This window comes from Myotis lucifugus, unplaced genomic scaffold, assembly GCF_000147115.1.
Source record: "Myotis lucifugus unplaced genomic scaffold, Myoluc2.0 scaffold_1634, whole genome shotgun sequence".
In the NCBI taxonomy this organism is placed as follows: domain Eukaryota; kingdom Metazoa; phylum Chordata; class Mammalia; order Chiroptera; family Vespertilionidae; genus Myotis; species Myotis lucifugus.
In genome coordinates, this window is record NW_005872682.1 from 40,495 (window position 1) to 55,949 (window position 15,455).

The window sequence follows — 15,455 nt, forward strand, 5'->3', positions numbered from 1 at the left end:
ACCCAGGTCAACCAAAAAAGTTTGAAGACCAACAATTACAAGCCTTAGTGGGATGAAGATGCGTGTCAAACTCAAAAACAACTTGGAGAAAGATTAGATGTTGCTCAGCAAACAATTTCCGATTGTTTACAAACAATGAGAAAGCTTTTAAAGGAAGGAAAATGGGTCCCACATTAACTGAACGAAAGACAAATGGAAAACAGAAAAGTCATCAGTAAAATGCTGCTTCAGCGGCAAGAAAGAAAGTCTTTTTTGCATTGAATTGTGACCGGCAGTGAAAAGTGGATTTATTTTGTACAAAATCATGGGTTGATTCAGGTCAACCATCAGCATCGATGCAAGGCCAAATTGCTTTGGAAAGAAGACAATGCTCTGCATTTGGTGGGATCAGGAAGGTGTGGTGTATTATGAGCTTCTAAAATCAGGTGAAGCTTAATACTGATCGCTGCCGACAGCAAATAATCAATTTGAACCACGCTTTGATCATAAAACGACCAAAATGGGCCAGAACATACGGCAAAGTAATTTTGCTTCATGATGACCCACCATTACACACTTCAAAACCAGTTAAAGACACGTTAAAAGATCTTGCCTGATGTTTCTGTTGAAATTGCCATGTTTTGATTACAAAATCTGCATTATTAACCAGTACGCCTGTTCCCTTTTTTCCCCCATTGATCCTATCCAGCCTGTCCCTTGTCTGTCCGTCCCCCCAAATCCTCACCACCCCATTGTGTTCATGGGCCATGCATATATGCATACAAGTGGACAGCATATTTCTTCACAAAACTCAGATTTAAGAGTTTCTGCTTGCTAAAGAGTGGCTCACAATAGGGAGTGCTTGCCCTGTTTCAGTACTTTTGAGAACTCACCAGATCCAGATCCTGATGGCAGGCATTTAACTTCTCTGATTCAGAAGATTCTGGTATAGCTGTTTCCCCAGGTTAAGAAGCAAGGAATGGCGATGCAGGACTGGCCCAGAGCTGGAGGCTTTGGGGAGCTGGGTGTGAAAGGAGGCCTGAGGTGTGGGCAGAGTACGTGCAGGGATGTGCTCATCAGATCCACCTTGGAGCTGAGTCAAGGGCCTCCTTCATCTCAGTGGATTCTGCCAACAACCTGTCTACAAGGCAAATCTATCCCCATTTTCAACAGTGGGGCTTAGGTCAGTTGCTGCAGGTCATACAAGTAGTGACACCCAGGGATAAGCCACTGAGGTGGCAATGAGGAGATAGAGTGTCAGAAGGCAGGCGATGGGGGTTCCCTTGTTGCAGCTCAGGGCCATGTATTAGTCGTTTTTCCTGTCTGGAATTTTGAGTTCTTGTCTGTGTTGTCCCCTTAGGACTGTAGGCATGTGGCTCTGGGACCTGGGTGAAGAGGGCGACTAGGGTCCCCATGATGTCCAGCACTGGGCTCTGACCTCCCCTGAGGACATGGTGCCCCCTGGGATCTTTGACACCCAGGGGTCTGAGGGACCCTGACTCTGGGGAGGGATGGATGGGGGACCATGGTTGCCCTGCACCCGCTAACTGCTTTTCCTCCCTACTCCTTTCTGCAGGTGGTTCCTCCAGGAGTCAACAGCCCCCTCATCCTTCTTGGTAAGAACAGAAGTATCTTATTAACTCCATAATCATGTTAAGGTTCTAATGTTACAAATTTTTAGTTAAAAAGACCTAAATTGTGGTGATGTTGGTATAATGAGAGGTGCTGAGCACCCACTCTGAGCCTGCACAGTGCTCTGCACTTGTTCCTTCAGACCTCAGGAGCCCAGTGAGCTGGGTGCTTGTTCCTGTTCCACAGCTGAGGACCTGCATGTACAGAGACACTGATTTTCCCATGCCGCTCTCCTTTTTGAAAAGGGGAAAGGGCCTTATTTCTGCAACCTCCATGCACATTGGGGTGCTGCAGGGTGATGGGGGGTGCTCTCTGTTTCCCTCTTCCCTGCAGCTAAGGCGGCAGAACCAAGGAGGTTGGCTTTTGCTGTTGTTAATCCTCACCTAAGGGTATTTTTCCATTGATTTTTTTTTTTTTTTTTTTTTAGAGAGAGAGTGTAAGGTAGAGGGAGAGACACATCAATACGTTGCCTCTCATGTGCATCCTGACCAGGACTGGGGATTGAGCTTGCAACCAAGGTACATGCCCTCGACCAGAGTCAAATCCAGGACTCTTCAGTCCATGTGCCAACAATCTAACCCAGGGGTGGGCAAACTTTTTGACTCGAGGGCCACAGTGGGTTCTTAAACTGGACCGGAGGGCCGGAACAAAAGCATGGATGGAGTGTTTGTGTGAACTAATATAAATTCAAAATAAACATCAGTACATAAAAGGGTACGGTCTTCTTTTTTTTTTAGTTTTAGTCATTTCAAGCGGGCCCTAGTTTGCCCACGGCGGCTCTAACCACTTAGCCAAACCGGATAGGGCTAAAGAGCTTGGTTTTGATCCCCACTAATGCCACTTTGACCTGAGGGGTCATCTGTGACTTGCCTGCTTGGCCACAGTGGAGGTTCCTGTGTGGGTGCTGTGGCCTGGACTTACAGCAGAGTCGCCAGGGAGCAGCCCCCAAAACTGCCAATCCACCCCTGAATCATGTGACTATTGGGGTCCAGCCCCAGCAGGTCCAGGGGTTCCCAAAGGTGTGGACGGAGTCGGGGGAAGAAGGAATGACATGGAGGCAGCCTTCAGTTGATCAGCATAGCCAGGTTCTCCAGCCAAGTTCTGTCTTTTATTGTCTTGTTACATCTGTATTTATACCAGTTGATTTTAATCCTATCAATTTCTATCCAAAGGTTAGGGGTTTCTTATCTCCATTCCAGGGAGTAAAGATTATATAGCTCAACCGTGATTGTTCGTAGTTAAAGTGATTAACTACCCACCTGGCACTTAGTTAAGCGGTTTTATTCCCTCCTAACTTCAGGGGAAAATCCCTACCTGGGGAAACAACCTTTCTCAGAGAGGTGACCTTGGTTAAAACACATAGCGCCAAGAAGGGGAGCAAACATATTAAGAACAGTATGCCATATACTCGGGGTCCCTTGAAACATATGCTGTGCAGATGTTTCTTCCCTGCAGCAACTGTGTCAAGCAGCAAGGATGGACCGGCTTCCGGCAGTGACTGCCACTGTGCAGAGATGGGATGGGTAGGGATGTGTAAGGAGGTAGATGTAGGACAGGGGTGAGCAATCTTTTTGTGAGTGCATGCCAAAACCAGCAAAATCTCTGACTCAAAATTCTTCTGCGTGCCAACCCTAATTTTTTGAGAACATGTTACGCCCACTTGATATCTCTTAAGGTGTACGTATGTAAAGAACCCTGAAGAAATAGTAAAAGTCTTCAAGCGACAAAAACACAGTATATGATGATGAAAAATACATTTATTTTTTAATGTATACATGTACACTGCTAGTCCGACAGAAAACTTTATGACCCTGTTTGATATTATCAGTGGGACTTTTGCTGCTGCATCACTGATGACAGAGTTTACATCAGGTTTATATTTCGTGACCTTCAGAGATATGCACGAGCTACTTACTACTTTCATCCGTCAGGCTACTCCTATTACGAGACTTAACAAAATTCATCACTGAGAACAAAGATTCACAAGCGTATGTGGATGAAAACATGGAGAGTAACGCTGTCGCCAAGTTTTTTAAACAGAAAAAATTTTCTGGAATGGCATTCCAAGTCCTCAATAGTTCATTTTCGACACTTCTCTCTGGTACTCCTGTCTCTAATAGATTTTTTTCAATGTTTTCCAAGTCAAATCTAAGGTCAATAAACTTCTGCTTCCAAATTGAGCTACTCTGAAATTCAATCAACTGCATTTCAAAGTCAGCCATGTCTATCCATGAAAACATTTGTAAGTTTAGTTCCTCCAGTTTCATGCTGTCTGGAAACCTCATGAATTTTGCTGTCTCTTCCAGCTCTCTGAATTTCGCAAATCTTGAGAAGAACTGCTCAATAGTTGACTCGATGATGTTTAAAAACAGCTTTTGAAGGCTCTGACAGTCTGTTCTGTCATCTTTTGGGAGGTCTTTGATGTGCCTCTTGAGGTTTGGGAAATATCTAAATCTCTCACCATTCACATCCCTCTTAAAGACTTCCAGTTTCTTTTCAAAAGCCTTTATGTAACCACATATAACATCAAGTGTCTTGCCAGTTCCTTGTAATTTAACATTTAAGTCATTCAAATATTCACAAAAATTATAAATGGAAGATGATTATAAGAGAGGGTTTCGAGTGCCAGCAAAAGTTATTGGCGTGCTATGTTTGGCGTGCATGCCAGGGGTTGCCCACCCCTGATGTAGGAGCACTTGGGATTAGATTAGAAACACACTGATGGGGGTGCTTTGGGCCCCTATGATGTTTAGCACTGGGCTCTGACTTCACTTGAAGACACGGTGCCCCCCCAGGACCTTTGACACCTGGGGGTCTGAGGGGCCCTGGCTCTTGGGAGGTGTGGATGGGGGACCATGGTTGCCCTGTGCCCCACTGACCTCCGCTCCCCCACTCCTTCCTGCAGGTGTTTCCTCTAGGGCAGGGGTGGGCAACCCCTGGCACGCATGCCAAACATGGCAAGCCAGTAACTTGCTGGCACGCAAAACCCTCTCTTATAATCTTCCATTTACAATTTTTTTCTTAATACAGTGAGGCCTTGACTTACGAGTGTCCCAACTAACGAGTTTTTTGAGATACCAGCTGTCTCTCGGCCAATTTTTTGCATTGAGTTGATAGAGTAATTTGAGTTAGCGAGCTCAGTCTCGGAAGGAATTAAACTTGTAAGTCAAGGCCCCACTGTATCGATTTTTTTATTTTTCAGATAAATTCAGTGTAGGTGCATCTTAGATAAATAAATACTTTTACATAACAAGTTATCTTAAAGACCATAGACATGGATTGACAAGAGAGGGGAAGAGCAATTTCTATGCCTCTGCCTTCCTAGATCCGACCAGTGTTTTGGTTTCAGCCTCAGACGCAGTGGGTTTTCGTTGACAAGACAACCGCCTCACCTACTTATTCAAAATTTCACTCTATAAAAATGAATCCTCCTCTCTCCTTTGCCCACTGGTACTAACGAGAGGGGAATAAATTTCTATGTTTCTCTTTGGTGCGCGCTACAGCAGTAACCTGGTGACGTCATCATCACACCGTATCCGTCTGTGCTGAAAAGTAAGTTACATAATTACCGTACTTCTATTACATTATGCTGTATTTGTCTATGTTTTCTTTATTCTGTTATTTTCCTTAGGAAATATTTTGTCACATTTTTGTTGTTACCCATAAACCAAATCTTATAAATAAAAATAACAACTGATATGCATACAATGTATTATGATTTATAAATAAAGGTTCTACATTTTGTGATTTTTTTACATGCTTTATCTTTACTGTTCCCTGCATGGCGCCCATCTTCCCATTTTGTAGGGATAGCAAAGTATTTTTCTTTCTATTTACTTTAACCCTTTGAGTGCCAACCAATATCCTAGGAACTATGCTAAAATTGCCAAGGCATTTTTGCTGATTTTACATCAGTTTTGAGGAAAAAAAATTTCATAAAATTGTAGTACCTGTAAAAAATTAGGCAGATAAGTGCCAGTGGTGAATTTTAGAACTACAGACATTCGGCATCATAAGTAATCTGCACTTAGGTGCCATCTGTCAATAAAGAATGAACTACTAGCATCTAATAGTGACACTGCAGGAGGAGGGCGATCACGATCCCCGGCACTCTAGGGGTTAATTTTAAAAAGTTATAGCAGTACAGTAGTTTGATCAAGCTAATTAATCACTTACTGACATTTTATTTTTCTTCTTTCACCTTTTTCACGTATACCATCATCTCATGTATTTTTTCTGTCCTTCTAGATTGTGTAGAATGTCAGGACCACCAGCTAAGAAACAATGTAGTTCAGCTGAAAAGGATGTTAGAGAATTTCAAAAATACTGGACAGAAAAGTTTGGTGTGATTAAGAAAGACAACAAAGCCTTATGTGTTTTCTGTTCTGAAACTGTTGTTTGCAGAACATCTTCTGTAACAAGGCATTTTGTAAGTGTTCATAAGAACATAAGCAGTAAAACCGAAGAGGAACAAAGAGAATTAATTTCTCGTGAACTCTGCAAAACAAAAAAACAGCCTGATAATTTTATGAACTTCATCTCAGGCAGGTCCAGTTTCAATTTAGTTGCTGCTAGTTTTGAAGTTTCAAAAGTCATTGCCCAACATGGAAAACCACTCAGTGATGGAGAGTATATTAAAGAAGCTTGGCTAGAATGTGCACCTTTCCTTTTTGACGATTTCTCAGAAAAAGAAAAGATTATTCAGCGCATTAAAGATTTGTCCGTGAGCAGGAAAACAGTTAAGGATAGGATACTTAAGTTGGCGAGTAATACTGCTGAACAATTAACAAAAGATTTGTCTTCATGTCAATTTTTTTCTATTTGTATTGATGAAAGTATAGACATTACATCATCATCTAGGCTAGCCATTTTTTCTCGACTTTGTAAAGGTGATGAAATATGTGAAGAGATGGTTGCCCTTCTAACTCTACCTGAGCGTACTACTGGGGCTGAAATATGTAAAGCAGTTACAAACGAATTCTCTTCCCGACAAATTGACATTTCAAAAATAGTGTCCGTCACCACTGATGGTGCTCCTTGCATGACTGATGAGAAGGCAGGTTTTGTAAATCTGTTTGCGAAAGAAGTTGGTCATACACTGGTAGGTTTTCATTGCATCATACATGAGGAGGCTTTATGTGCAAAAGCTGGCCTGAAGGAACTGCAGGAAGTGATGCAAACAGTTACCAAAGTTGTTAATTACATTTCTGCTCGGGCTTTAAATAAAAGACAATTTCAAGTTTTACTGAATGAGGTAGAATCTGTGTATAAAGGACTGAAAATGTACAACAACATTCGATGGCTTAGCCGAGGTTTGGTTCTGAAACGATTCGTTGAATGCTTAAACGAGATAACGCTCTTCTTGAATAACCAACATGTTTCTTACCAAGAATTGTCTGACGCCACGTGGGTTTCTAAACTGATGTTCTTTGCAGATTTTTGTGAACATTTGAATGACTTAAATGTTAAATTACAAGGAACTGGCAAGACACTTGATGTTATATGTGGTTACATAAAGGCTTTTGAAAAGAAACTGGAAGTCTTTAAGAGGGATGTGAATGGTGAGAGATTTAGATATTTCCCAAACCTCAAGAGGCACATCAAAGACCTCCCAAAAGATGACAGAACAGACTGTCAAAGCCTTCAAAAGCTGTTTTTAAACATCATCGAGTCAACTATTGAGCAGTTCTTCTCAAGATTTGCGAAATTCAGAGAGCTGGAAGAGACAGCAAAATTCATGAGGTTTCCAGACAGCATGAAACTGGAGGAACTAAACTTACAAATGTTTTCACGGATAGACATGGCTGACTTTGAAATGCAGTTGATTGAATTTCAGAGTAGCTCAATTTGGAAGCAGAAGTTTATTGACCTTAGAGTTGACTTGGAAAACATTGAAAAAAATCGATTAGAGACAGGAGTACCAGAGAGAAGTGTCGAAAATGAACTATTGAGGACTTGGAATGCCATTCCAGAAAATTTTTTCTGTTTAAAAAACTTGGCGACAGCGTTACTCTCCATGTTTTCATCCACATACGCTTGTGAATCTTTGTTCTCAGTGATGAATTTTGTTAAGTCTCGTAATAGGAGTAGCCTGACGGATGAAAGTAGTAGCTCGTGCATATCTCTGAAGGTCACGAAATATAAACCTGATGTAAAATCTCTGTCATCAGTGATGCAGCAGCAAAAGTCCCACTGATAATATCAAACGGAGTCATAAAGTTTTCTGTCGGACTAGCAGTGTACATGTATACATTAAAAAATAAATGTATTTTTCATCATCATATACTGTGTTTTTGTCGCTCGAATGACTTTTACTATTTCTTCAAGGTTCTTCACATACGTACACCTTAAGAGATATCAAGTGGGCGTAACATGTTCTCAAAAAATTAGGGTTGGCACGCAGAAGAATTTTGAGTCAGAGATTTTGCTGGTTTTGGCATGCACTCACAAAAAGGTTGCCCACCCCTGCTCTAGGGCAGCAGTTCTCAACCTGTGGGTTGTGACCCCTTTGGGGGTTGAAACACCCTTTCACAGGGGTCGCCTAAGACCATCGGAAAACACATATTTTCGATGATCTTAGGAACTGAGACACTGCTCCTCTATCCGTCTCCAGGTGGGTCCGCCCACATGCAGATATGCCGACATTCAGATACGCCCACATACGAGTACCCGGAGTGATGACATCATCGCGCCAACCCCATCACATACACCCCGTACAAATACAGGTGTATGTGACAGGGTTGGCGCCATAATGTACTTACGCGGACCAGTCACACGTGTAGAGAGCAGGTACTGTGTAGAAAGCAGTTGTTGTGTTGAAAGCAGTAGTATTGGAGGTAAAACGACACTTCATGAATTATAATTATTGGGTTAATGTAAAATCATGTACTGTAAAATCAAGTTCTGCAAACAAAAATATCTGTTTCATGGAAACTTAATCTGGATGCTGATGGGTCTTTTTATATTCAGCTGTGGTTGCTATGAATACTGCCCCCTTGTGATAATAACAGGTATGTAAAAAAAAAACAGAATGGTAAATTATAGGATACTTTAATGAACTATATTGACTGAACTATGCCATGTATCATCTTTTGTATTATTAAAGCTATTGTTATATATTATTTTCATTAGCAAACCATCCCATGACAATGGATCGTGTAGAGAAGAACATTAAGAAAAGAAAATATAGTGAGGATTTTTTACAGTATGGTTTTACCTCAATAATTACAGCAGGAATTGAGAAACCGCAATGTGTTATTTGTTGTAAAGTTCTATCAGCCGAATCTATGGAGCTGAACAAACTAAAACGCCATTTTGATAGCAAGCATCTAAGCTTTGTCGGCAAGGATACCAACTATTTTAGAAGCAAAGCTGATGGACTCAAGAAAGCCAGACTTGACACTGTTGGCAAGTGCCACAAACAAAACGTAGCAGCCGTTGAAGCTTCATATTTGGTGGCACTCAGAATCGCCAGAGCTATGAAACCTCACACCATTGCTGAGGATTTACTATTGCCAGCAGCCAAAGACATTGTTCGAGTTATGATTGGAGATGAATTTGTTACAAAATTGAGTGCAGTTTCCTTATCTAACGACACTGTCCGCAGAAGAATAGATGACATGTCTGCTGATATTCTTGATCAGGTAATCCAGGAAATTAAATCTGCTCCACTTCCAATATTTAGTATCCAGCTTGATGAATCTACAGACGTTGCAAACTGTTCACAGTTACTGGTTTACGTGAGGTATATTAATGATGGTGACTTTAAAGATGAGTTTCTTTTTTGCAAACCTCTTGAAACAACAACTACTGCACGTGATGTATTTGACACAGTTGATTCATTTCTGAAAGAGCATAAGATCTCTTGGGAAATGGTTTGTGGTGTTTGCACAGATGGTGCTCCAGCTATGCTAGGATGTCGATCTGGATTTCAACGTTTGGTACTGAATGAGTCACCAAAAGTCATCGGAACTCACTGTATGATTCATTGGCAAATATTAGCAACGAAGACGCTGCCACAAGAGTTACAAGAAGTAATGGAAAGTGTAATAAGTTGTGTCAATTTTGTAAAGGCTAGCACTTTAAACAGTCCACTGTTTTCGCAACTGTGCAACGAGTTGGATGCGCCAAACAATGCTCTGCTATTTCACACTGAAGTGAGATGGTTGTCAAGAGGAAAAATTTTAAAACGTGTTTTTGAGCTTCGTGATGAACTCAAAACATTTTTTAATCAGAAAGCAAGACCACAGTTCGAAGCACTTTTCGGCAATAAAAGTGAACTGCAGAAAATAGCTTACTTGGTGGACATCTTTGCCATCTTGAATGAGTTAAATTTATCGTTGCAAGGACCAAATGCAACATGCCTCGATTTGTCTGAAAAGATCCGATCATTCCAAATGAAACTTCAGCTTTGGCAAAAAAAATTGGATAAAAATAACATTTACATGTTGCCTACCTTATCTGCTTTCTTTGAGGAACATGACATTGAACTAGACAAAAGGACTACGATGATAATTTCTGTGAAAGAACACTTGCACATGCTTGCAGACGAAATTTCATTGTACTTTCCAAATCTACCTAACACCCCATTTGCACTTGCCAGAAGCCCATTCACAGTCAAAGTTGAAGATGTTCCTGAGACAGCACAAGAGGAGTTCATTGAACTTATTAACAACGATGCAGCAAGAACTGATTTCTCTACAATGCCAGTTACAAAATTCTGGACCAAGTGTTTGCAGTCATATCCTGTTCTGTCTGAGACTGTGTTGCGCCTTCTTCTTCCATTTCCAACAACATATCTTTGTGAAACAGGATTTTCCAGCTTGTTGGTTATCAAGTCTAAATACAGAAGTAGACTTGTTGTGGAAGATGTTCTTCGTTGTGCTCTTGCAAAGACTGCCCCAAGAATTTCTGATCTGGTGAGAAAGGAGCAATCTCAACCTTCGCACTGATGTTGGCTTTTTACACATACTGTCGCAAAATGTGGTAATGTAGTTTACTGTTGTTATGTTAAGACTGTTACATGTGCTACACCGTGCTTCAAGACAAAATTTCATTTACTTGTAATTAGAAATAAATATTTCACAATATATAATTACATATTGTTTTTATGATTAATCACTATGCTTTAATTATGTTTAACTTGTAACAATGAAAATGCACCCTGCATATCAGATATTTACATTACGATTCATAACAGTAGCAAAATTACGGTTATGAAGTAGTAACGAAAATAATTTTATGGTGGGGGGTCACCACAACATGAGGAACTGTATTAAAGGGTCGTGGCATTAGGCTGGTTGAGAACCACTGCTCTAGGGGTTGAAGGGTCATTGCTCTAGGTAAGAGCAGAAGAGGCTCCCTCATTCATGGATTGTGTGAGTTATGCTAAGGTCAAGGCAAAGGCTGAGCAGTTAGCTGAGCCAGGCCTGCTTCTCAATTGGTTGAATCTTCACAGTAATACTATTGGGTAAGGGGAGGTTTATAAAGGAGGGGCTGGGGGCACTGCAGAGACATTCTGTGTTGGGCTGTGCTTGGGGCCCCTATGATGTCCAGCACTGGGTTTTGACCTCTCATGAGGATACTGTGCCCCCTGGGACCTTTGACACCCAAGGGTCTGAGGGGCCCCAGCTCCAGGGAGGTGTTGCAGGCTGTAACTGTTTCCCACACCTTTGTCCCTGCCTGCAGCTCCTTTAGTAGCACCCCTTGGGCTTCCTGCTGTTTCCCTCCAGGGCAGCTGTGACCATGGCCGAGAGCATGATGGGGCTGGCGCACCACTACTGGCCATTGCACAGCACTTCAAGCAGAAGCCCAACGAGCACATGATCGCCTGGATCCTGCAGGTATATGACCAAGGCAGCTTGGCCCTGGCCCTGAATTCCCAGGAGCTGGCACTGCTGGGTGACCTGACCAGCAACACCATCTTCAACTGCCTCTACAAGGGTCTGCGGGGCAGCCACAAGGCGCTACTCACCTGGCCACTGCAGGCCTGGCTCCAGCGCTGGCAATCCTTCCTGCACTTCGAGGTCACCGAGATGCCCTTCAGGTCCTGGACCACCATGGAGCAGTGCATCCAGCTGGCCCGCCAGCTGAGCATGCTGGAGTGGATCTACCGTGAGCCTGCATCTGAGCAGGCACCATGGCCTACACCTGAGGACATGCCCTTCACACAGGGCCTGCGTGGGCGCCTGCTGGCGCTGGCCAGGTCCTCCGAGATGCAGCTGTCGCTGGTCAGCCTGCCAGTCAAGGGCATGACAGTGCTGGAGGTGATGATGGAGGTCCAGGGCAGACACCAGCTCAGGGACCTCCTGAGCTGGCTCCTGAGCCGTGACGTGTTCAAGGAGAGGGTGGACAAGCAGTCCACCAAGGTCCTCCTGGACCTGTACGTCAAGGAAGCCACACGTAGCCGCAGCCTCCCAGCCTACATGCTGGAGGAGGAGCAGCCCCCCGCCTCCCCGCTACTCCATCAGGGCCTGTGGGTAGGAGCCCATGGCTCCTTACCTGCCTCTGGGCCCTATCTAGGAGCCCTAGTTTCCAGGGCAGGGAGATGCAGAGTCCCTTGAGGGACCGCCCACCTGTTTTGTTTTTAAGGTGTAAGAGTTGAGTATTTTTTTAATATATATATTGATGGAGATAGAAACATCGATGATGAGAATCATTGATTGGTTGCCTCCTACTGGAGATCCAGCCTGCAAGCCAGGCATGTGCCCTTGATCAGAATCGAACCAGGGACCCTTCGGTCCGCAGGCTCTATTCACTAAGCCAAACTGACTAAGGCTGATCTTGAGTTTTTTATGGGCAAGCCACCCTCACCTAGTTTTGAGGAGCCCAGAAGAATAAGGTGTCCTTGCCCCAAGTAGCTACCTCATGGGTGTCACTGGCTGGCCACAGTGGTTCTGTAGAGAACGCAGCAGGCCTCTTACATCTCAGCTGAAATAGCATGTTGGGTGGGCACCCCTCAGGCCCCCAAAGCACTACAGGCCCAGCGGGGAGACCCCATGGCCTACAACATGAAGTTTGCCCTGTTTTTGTTACTTGTTAATGCATTGTTTTTACTTAATACTTGAAGCATATACAGCACTTTGGTTTTAAGCACACTCTTCTCTGTTGTCTTGGTTTTTCTCTTAAGACTATTTTGTAACGCCTTTCCCTTCTGAAGCCAGCCTGATATTTGCTCACCTGGGGAAGGGACTGCCAGGCCAGTCCCAGTGTTTCTAGCTGCATGTGTGGTTTCTGGCCAGTGTCTGGGTTAAGTGTTGGGAGCAGGAATCCCACTGGGGGTAGGGAGTGAGCATCGCTGCATATGAACTGTGGTGCCTGACTCGGCCCCCATGCAGAGCCATTTCCAGAACCCTCATGGGGCAGGGTTCTGGACACGCCTGTCTCCATGGGCCCTACTGAGAGAGCTATGCTCCGTCAAGCCCTGGGAGCCGCCCCCAGCAGCCGGGCAGGGAAACCTGACTCGGCCCTTCCCTGGGTGAGAAGTAAGAAGCTGTGTCCCTCCCAGGACTGAGTACAGAGGGCATCTGGGTGTGGCTGCCTCTCTTCTAAGGCCTGTTCTAAGACGATGGGTGTGATGGGGTGACAAGGCTAGCTTCAGAGCCCAGGGCATGGTCCCTTGCCCACCGTGCTGGGAATTGGGTAGACCCGGCTTTCTCCTCTCAGTCTAGGGGACTCTGCACCCTGTTTTCCCCCATTGGAGGGTCCTGGTAGCTGGGATTGACTTCTAGCCCCACAACCTCTCCCCCCACCCCACCTCCAATTCTCCAACTCTGCCATTTGTAGTGGGCACTGAGTGGCTGCCTGCTACACACCAACACCCCCGCCCCCAGTGTTCTGATCTGGGGTGTTCACACACTTGAGCCTGATGCCTGGCTGGTGGGGAGGGCAGTGGCTGCAGGAGCGTAAGTGCTGTCTGGGTCCTAGACCCACTGGGCCCACCAGCCACGTGTGGCCGTGAGCCATTGAGATGTGGCTGGGACCTGAATCTTACATTTTATTCAAATGGCCAGATGGCAGTCCTGAGAACGGTCCGGCCACACCTACTCTGCTGGTCCTGGGAGGTTAATTTCAGAGGTGCTACCATCTGAGTCTTGACTCGCCCTGAGATGGGAGCACAGAGGCCAGTGGTTTCCCAAATCACACAGCCTCAGGCTTGGTACTGAGCAGCCTTGGGGCCGGGCTTAGCTCTCCGGATACAAGACAGGCCTGATCCCACCCAGGAGCTTAGGGGGCTGGAGGGGCCACTTGTCCCCTAGGTATCGAGTCTAAGAAAGCTCAGCCTTGTTTCTCACACCACATGTGTCGTACCTACTAATACCATCCCGACATAACCACCACATGCCACCATGCATATAGAGAAACGCATCAGTACCCCTAGAGGCACCTACACACACCAATACAGATTGCACGTGTGCATAGGAGCCTGTCAAACGTGCAGATATGTGCCATCACATGCAAATGTTCAAATATCTACACATGAACTACATGTGTGCACAAGCCATGTACGCATGTGCACACAACCACTTGTGACTTCCAGGCCTTGGAGCCCTGTGTGTCCGTTTCTCCCCCACCTCCCTCCCCACGCACAGGCGCACACAGTAAGTCACGGAAGCTGGTGCAGCGGGTGAGCACACATGTTGGGGTCCAGGGTCAGCAGTGGGGAAGGGGTGCCCAGTTTCACAGCTCACACAGGGTCTCCCCAGGCCCGCAGGCAGCCGGGTCTCCAGGCCAGCAGGCCCAGCCCTACGCAGAGCGCCGCCAGCATGGCCACAGCCCCAGCCAACAGGGGCACCACGGTGGCTGCAAGGAGAACATGAGGGGTGAGTCTCAGGACTTGAACCCTCCTATTCCCACCCCAACACCAAGGGCCTCACCCGTAGGAGTGGCAGGCTCATGGGCGCCGTGGCAGGGGACCCCGTGAGCTGGAGGCCGGGCCGGGGCGGTCAGCTGGCGGAAGCGGCCTAGTGGGCAGGGGGCTGGGCACCCGGGGAGGCTGAGGCTCAGGGGCAGGCCAGTGGAGTCGTTGCGGTAGAAGAGGGAGATGGTGACGTTCCTGCAGAGAGAGGAGGCGTGGCAGCAAGGCTCCTCACCTCCCCTGCCTCTGACCTCAAATCTAGACAAGCATCTGAATGGAGGAGCTGGGCTCCTGGCCACCCGTCAACCTCCTGATGGCCTCCCTGGCCAACTCCCCCTCCAGGCCGGTGCCTGGGCGGCCCTCTGCCTGCCACCATCCCTCCTCTTGGGAGCTCTGCCCGCCCGTTCCCAGGCGCCACCCCTCCTCACCCTGCATCTTCGTCATCATCATCATCATCGAGGTCCCCCAGGCTCCTCCGGAACTCGAAGCCCAGGCAGGCAGCGTAGGGCGGGGTGTGCCCGTCGTAGAGGCCCAGGGCCCCCTGGAGGGCCAGCAGGGTGCTGTCGTGCTGCCGGCAGATCAGGGCTGAGCCGGCTCCTCTCTCCTCCCCTGAGGACCCCTTTCTGCGCTCTAGGCTCCTGCGTCCAGCTGCCTCCCAGATGTCCCCAAGCCCCTTAGAAACCCAGCCCCCAAAGCTGCTCACCCTGAAGGCAGTCCCACTGGGTACAGGGAATCATTTAATAAAGATTAGTCAAATGGCCCTGCCAGCGTTGCTCAGTGGTTGAGTGTCAACCTGTGAACCATGCAGTCGAGGTTCAATTCCCAGTCAGGACACATGCCCAGGTTGTGGGCTTGATCTCCAGTGTGGGGCGTGCAGGAGGCAGCACATCAATGATTCTCTCTCATCATTGATGTTTCTATCCCTCCCTCTTACTTCCTCTCTGAAATCAATAAAATATATTTAAAAAAAAACAAAACATGGTCATGG

At 45.9% G+C, this 15,455-nt stretch overlaps 1 protein-coding gene and 3 non-coding genes across 4 annotated transcripts in view; all 4 read left to right on the forward strand.

The window, feature by feature from the left end:
• LOC102418972 (Friend virus susceptibility protein 1-like) overlaps positions 1-12,707 on the forward strand; it is a 46,787-nt gene extending 34,080 nt beyond the window's left edge. The window contains 3 exon segments of the mRNA XM_023748666.1: positions 1,556-1,595; positions 11,348-12,053; positions 12,055-12,707. Of these exon segments, the coding sequence (XP_023604434.1) occupies positions 1,556-1,595; positions 11,348-12,053; positions 12,055-12,093 (785 nt within the window). The 3' untranslated portion in view covers positions 12,094-12,707.
• LOC111824468 lies at positions 1,385-1,475 on the forward strand. The gene has a single exon (XR_002827545.1). It is a non-coding gene; the product is annotated as a small nucleolar RNA SNORD88 (small nucleolar RNA).
• LOC111824469 lies at positions 4,346-4,437 on the forward strand. Its single transcript, XR_002827546.1, has one exon. It is a non-coding gene; the product is annotated as a small nucleolar RNA SNORD88 (small nucleolar RNA).
• LOC111824471 lies at positions 11,148-11,238 on the forward strand. Its single transcript, XR_002827548.1, has one exon. It is a non-coding gene; the product is annotated as a small nucleolar RNA SNORD88 (small nucleolar RNA).
• Positions 12,708-15,455: the final 2,748 nt, after the last annotated feature.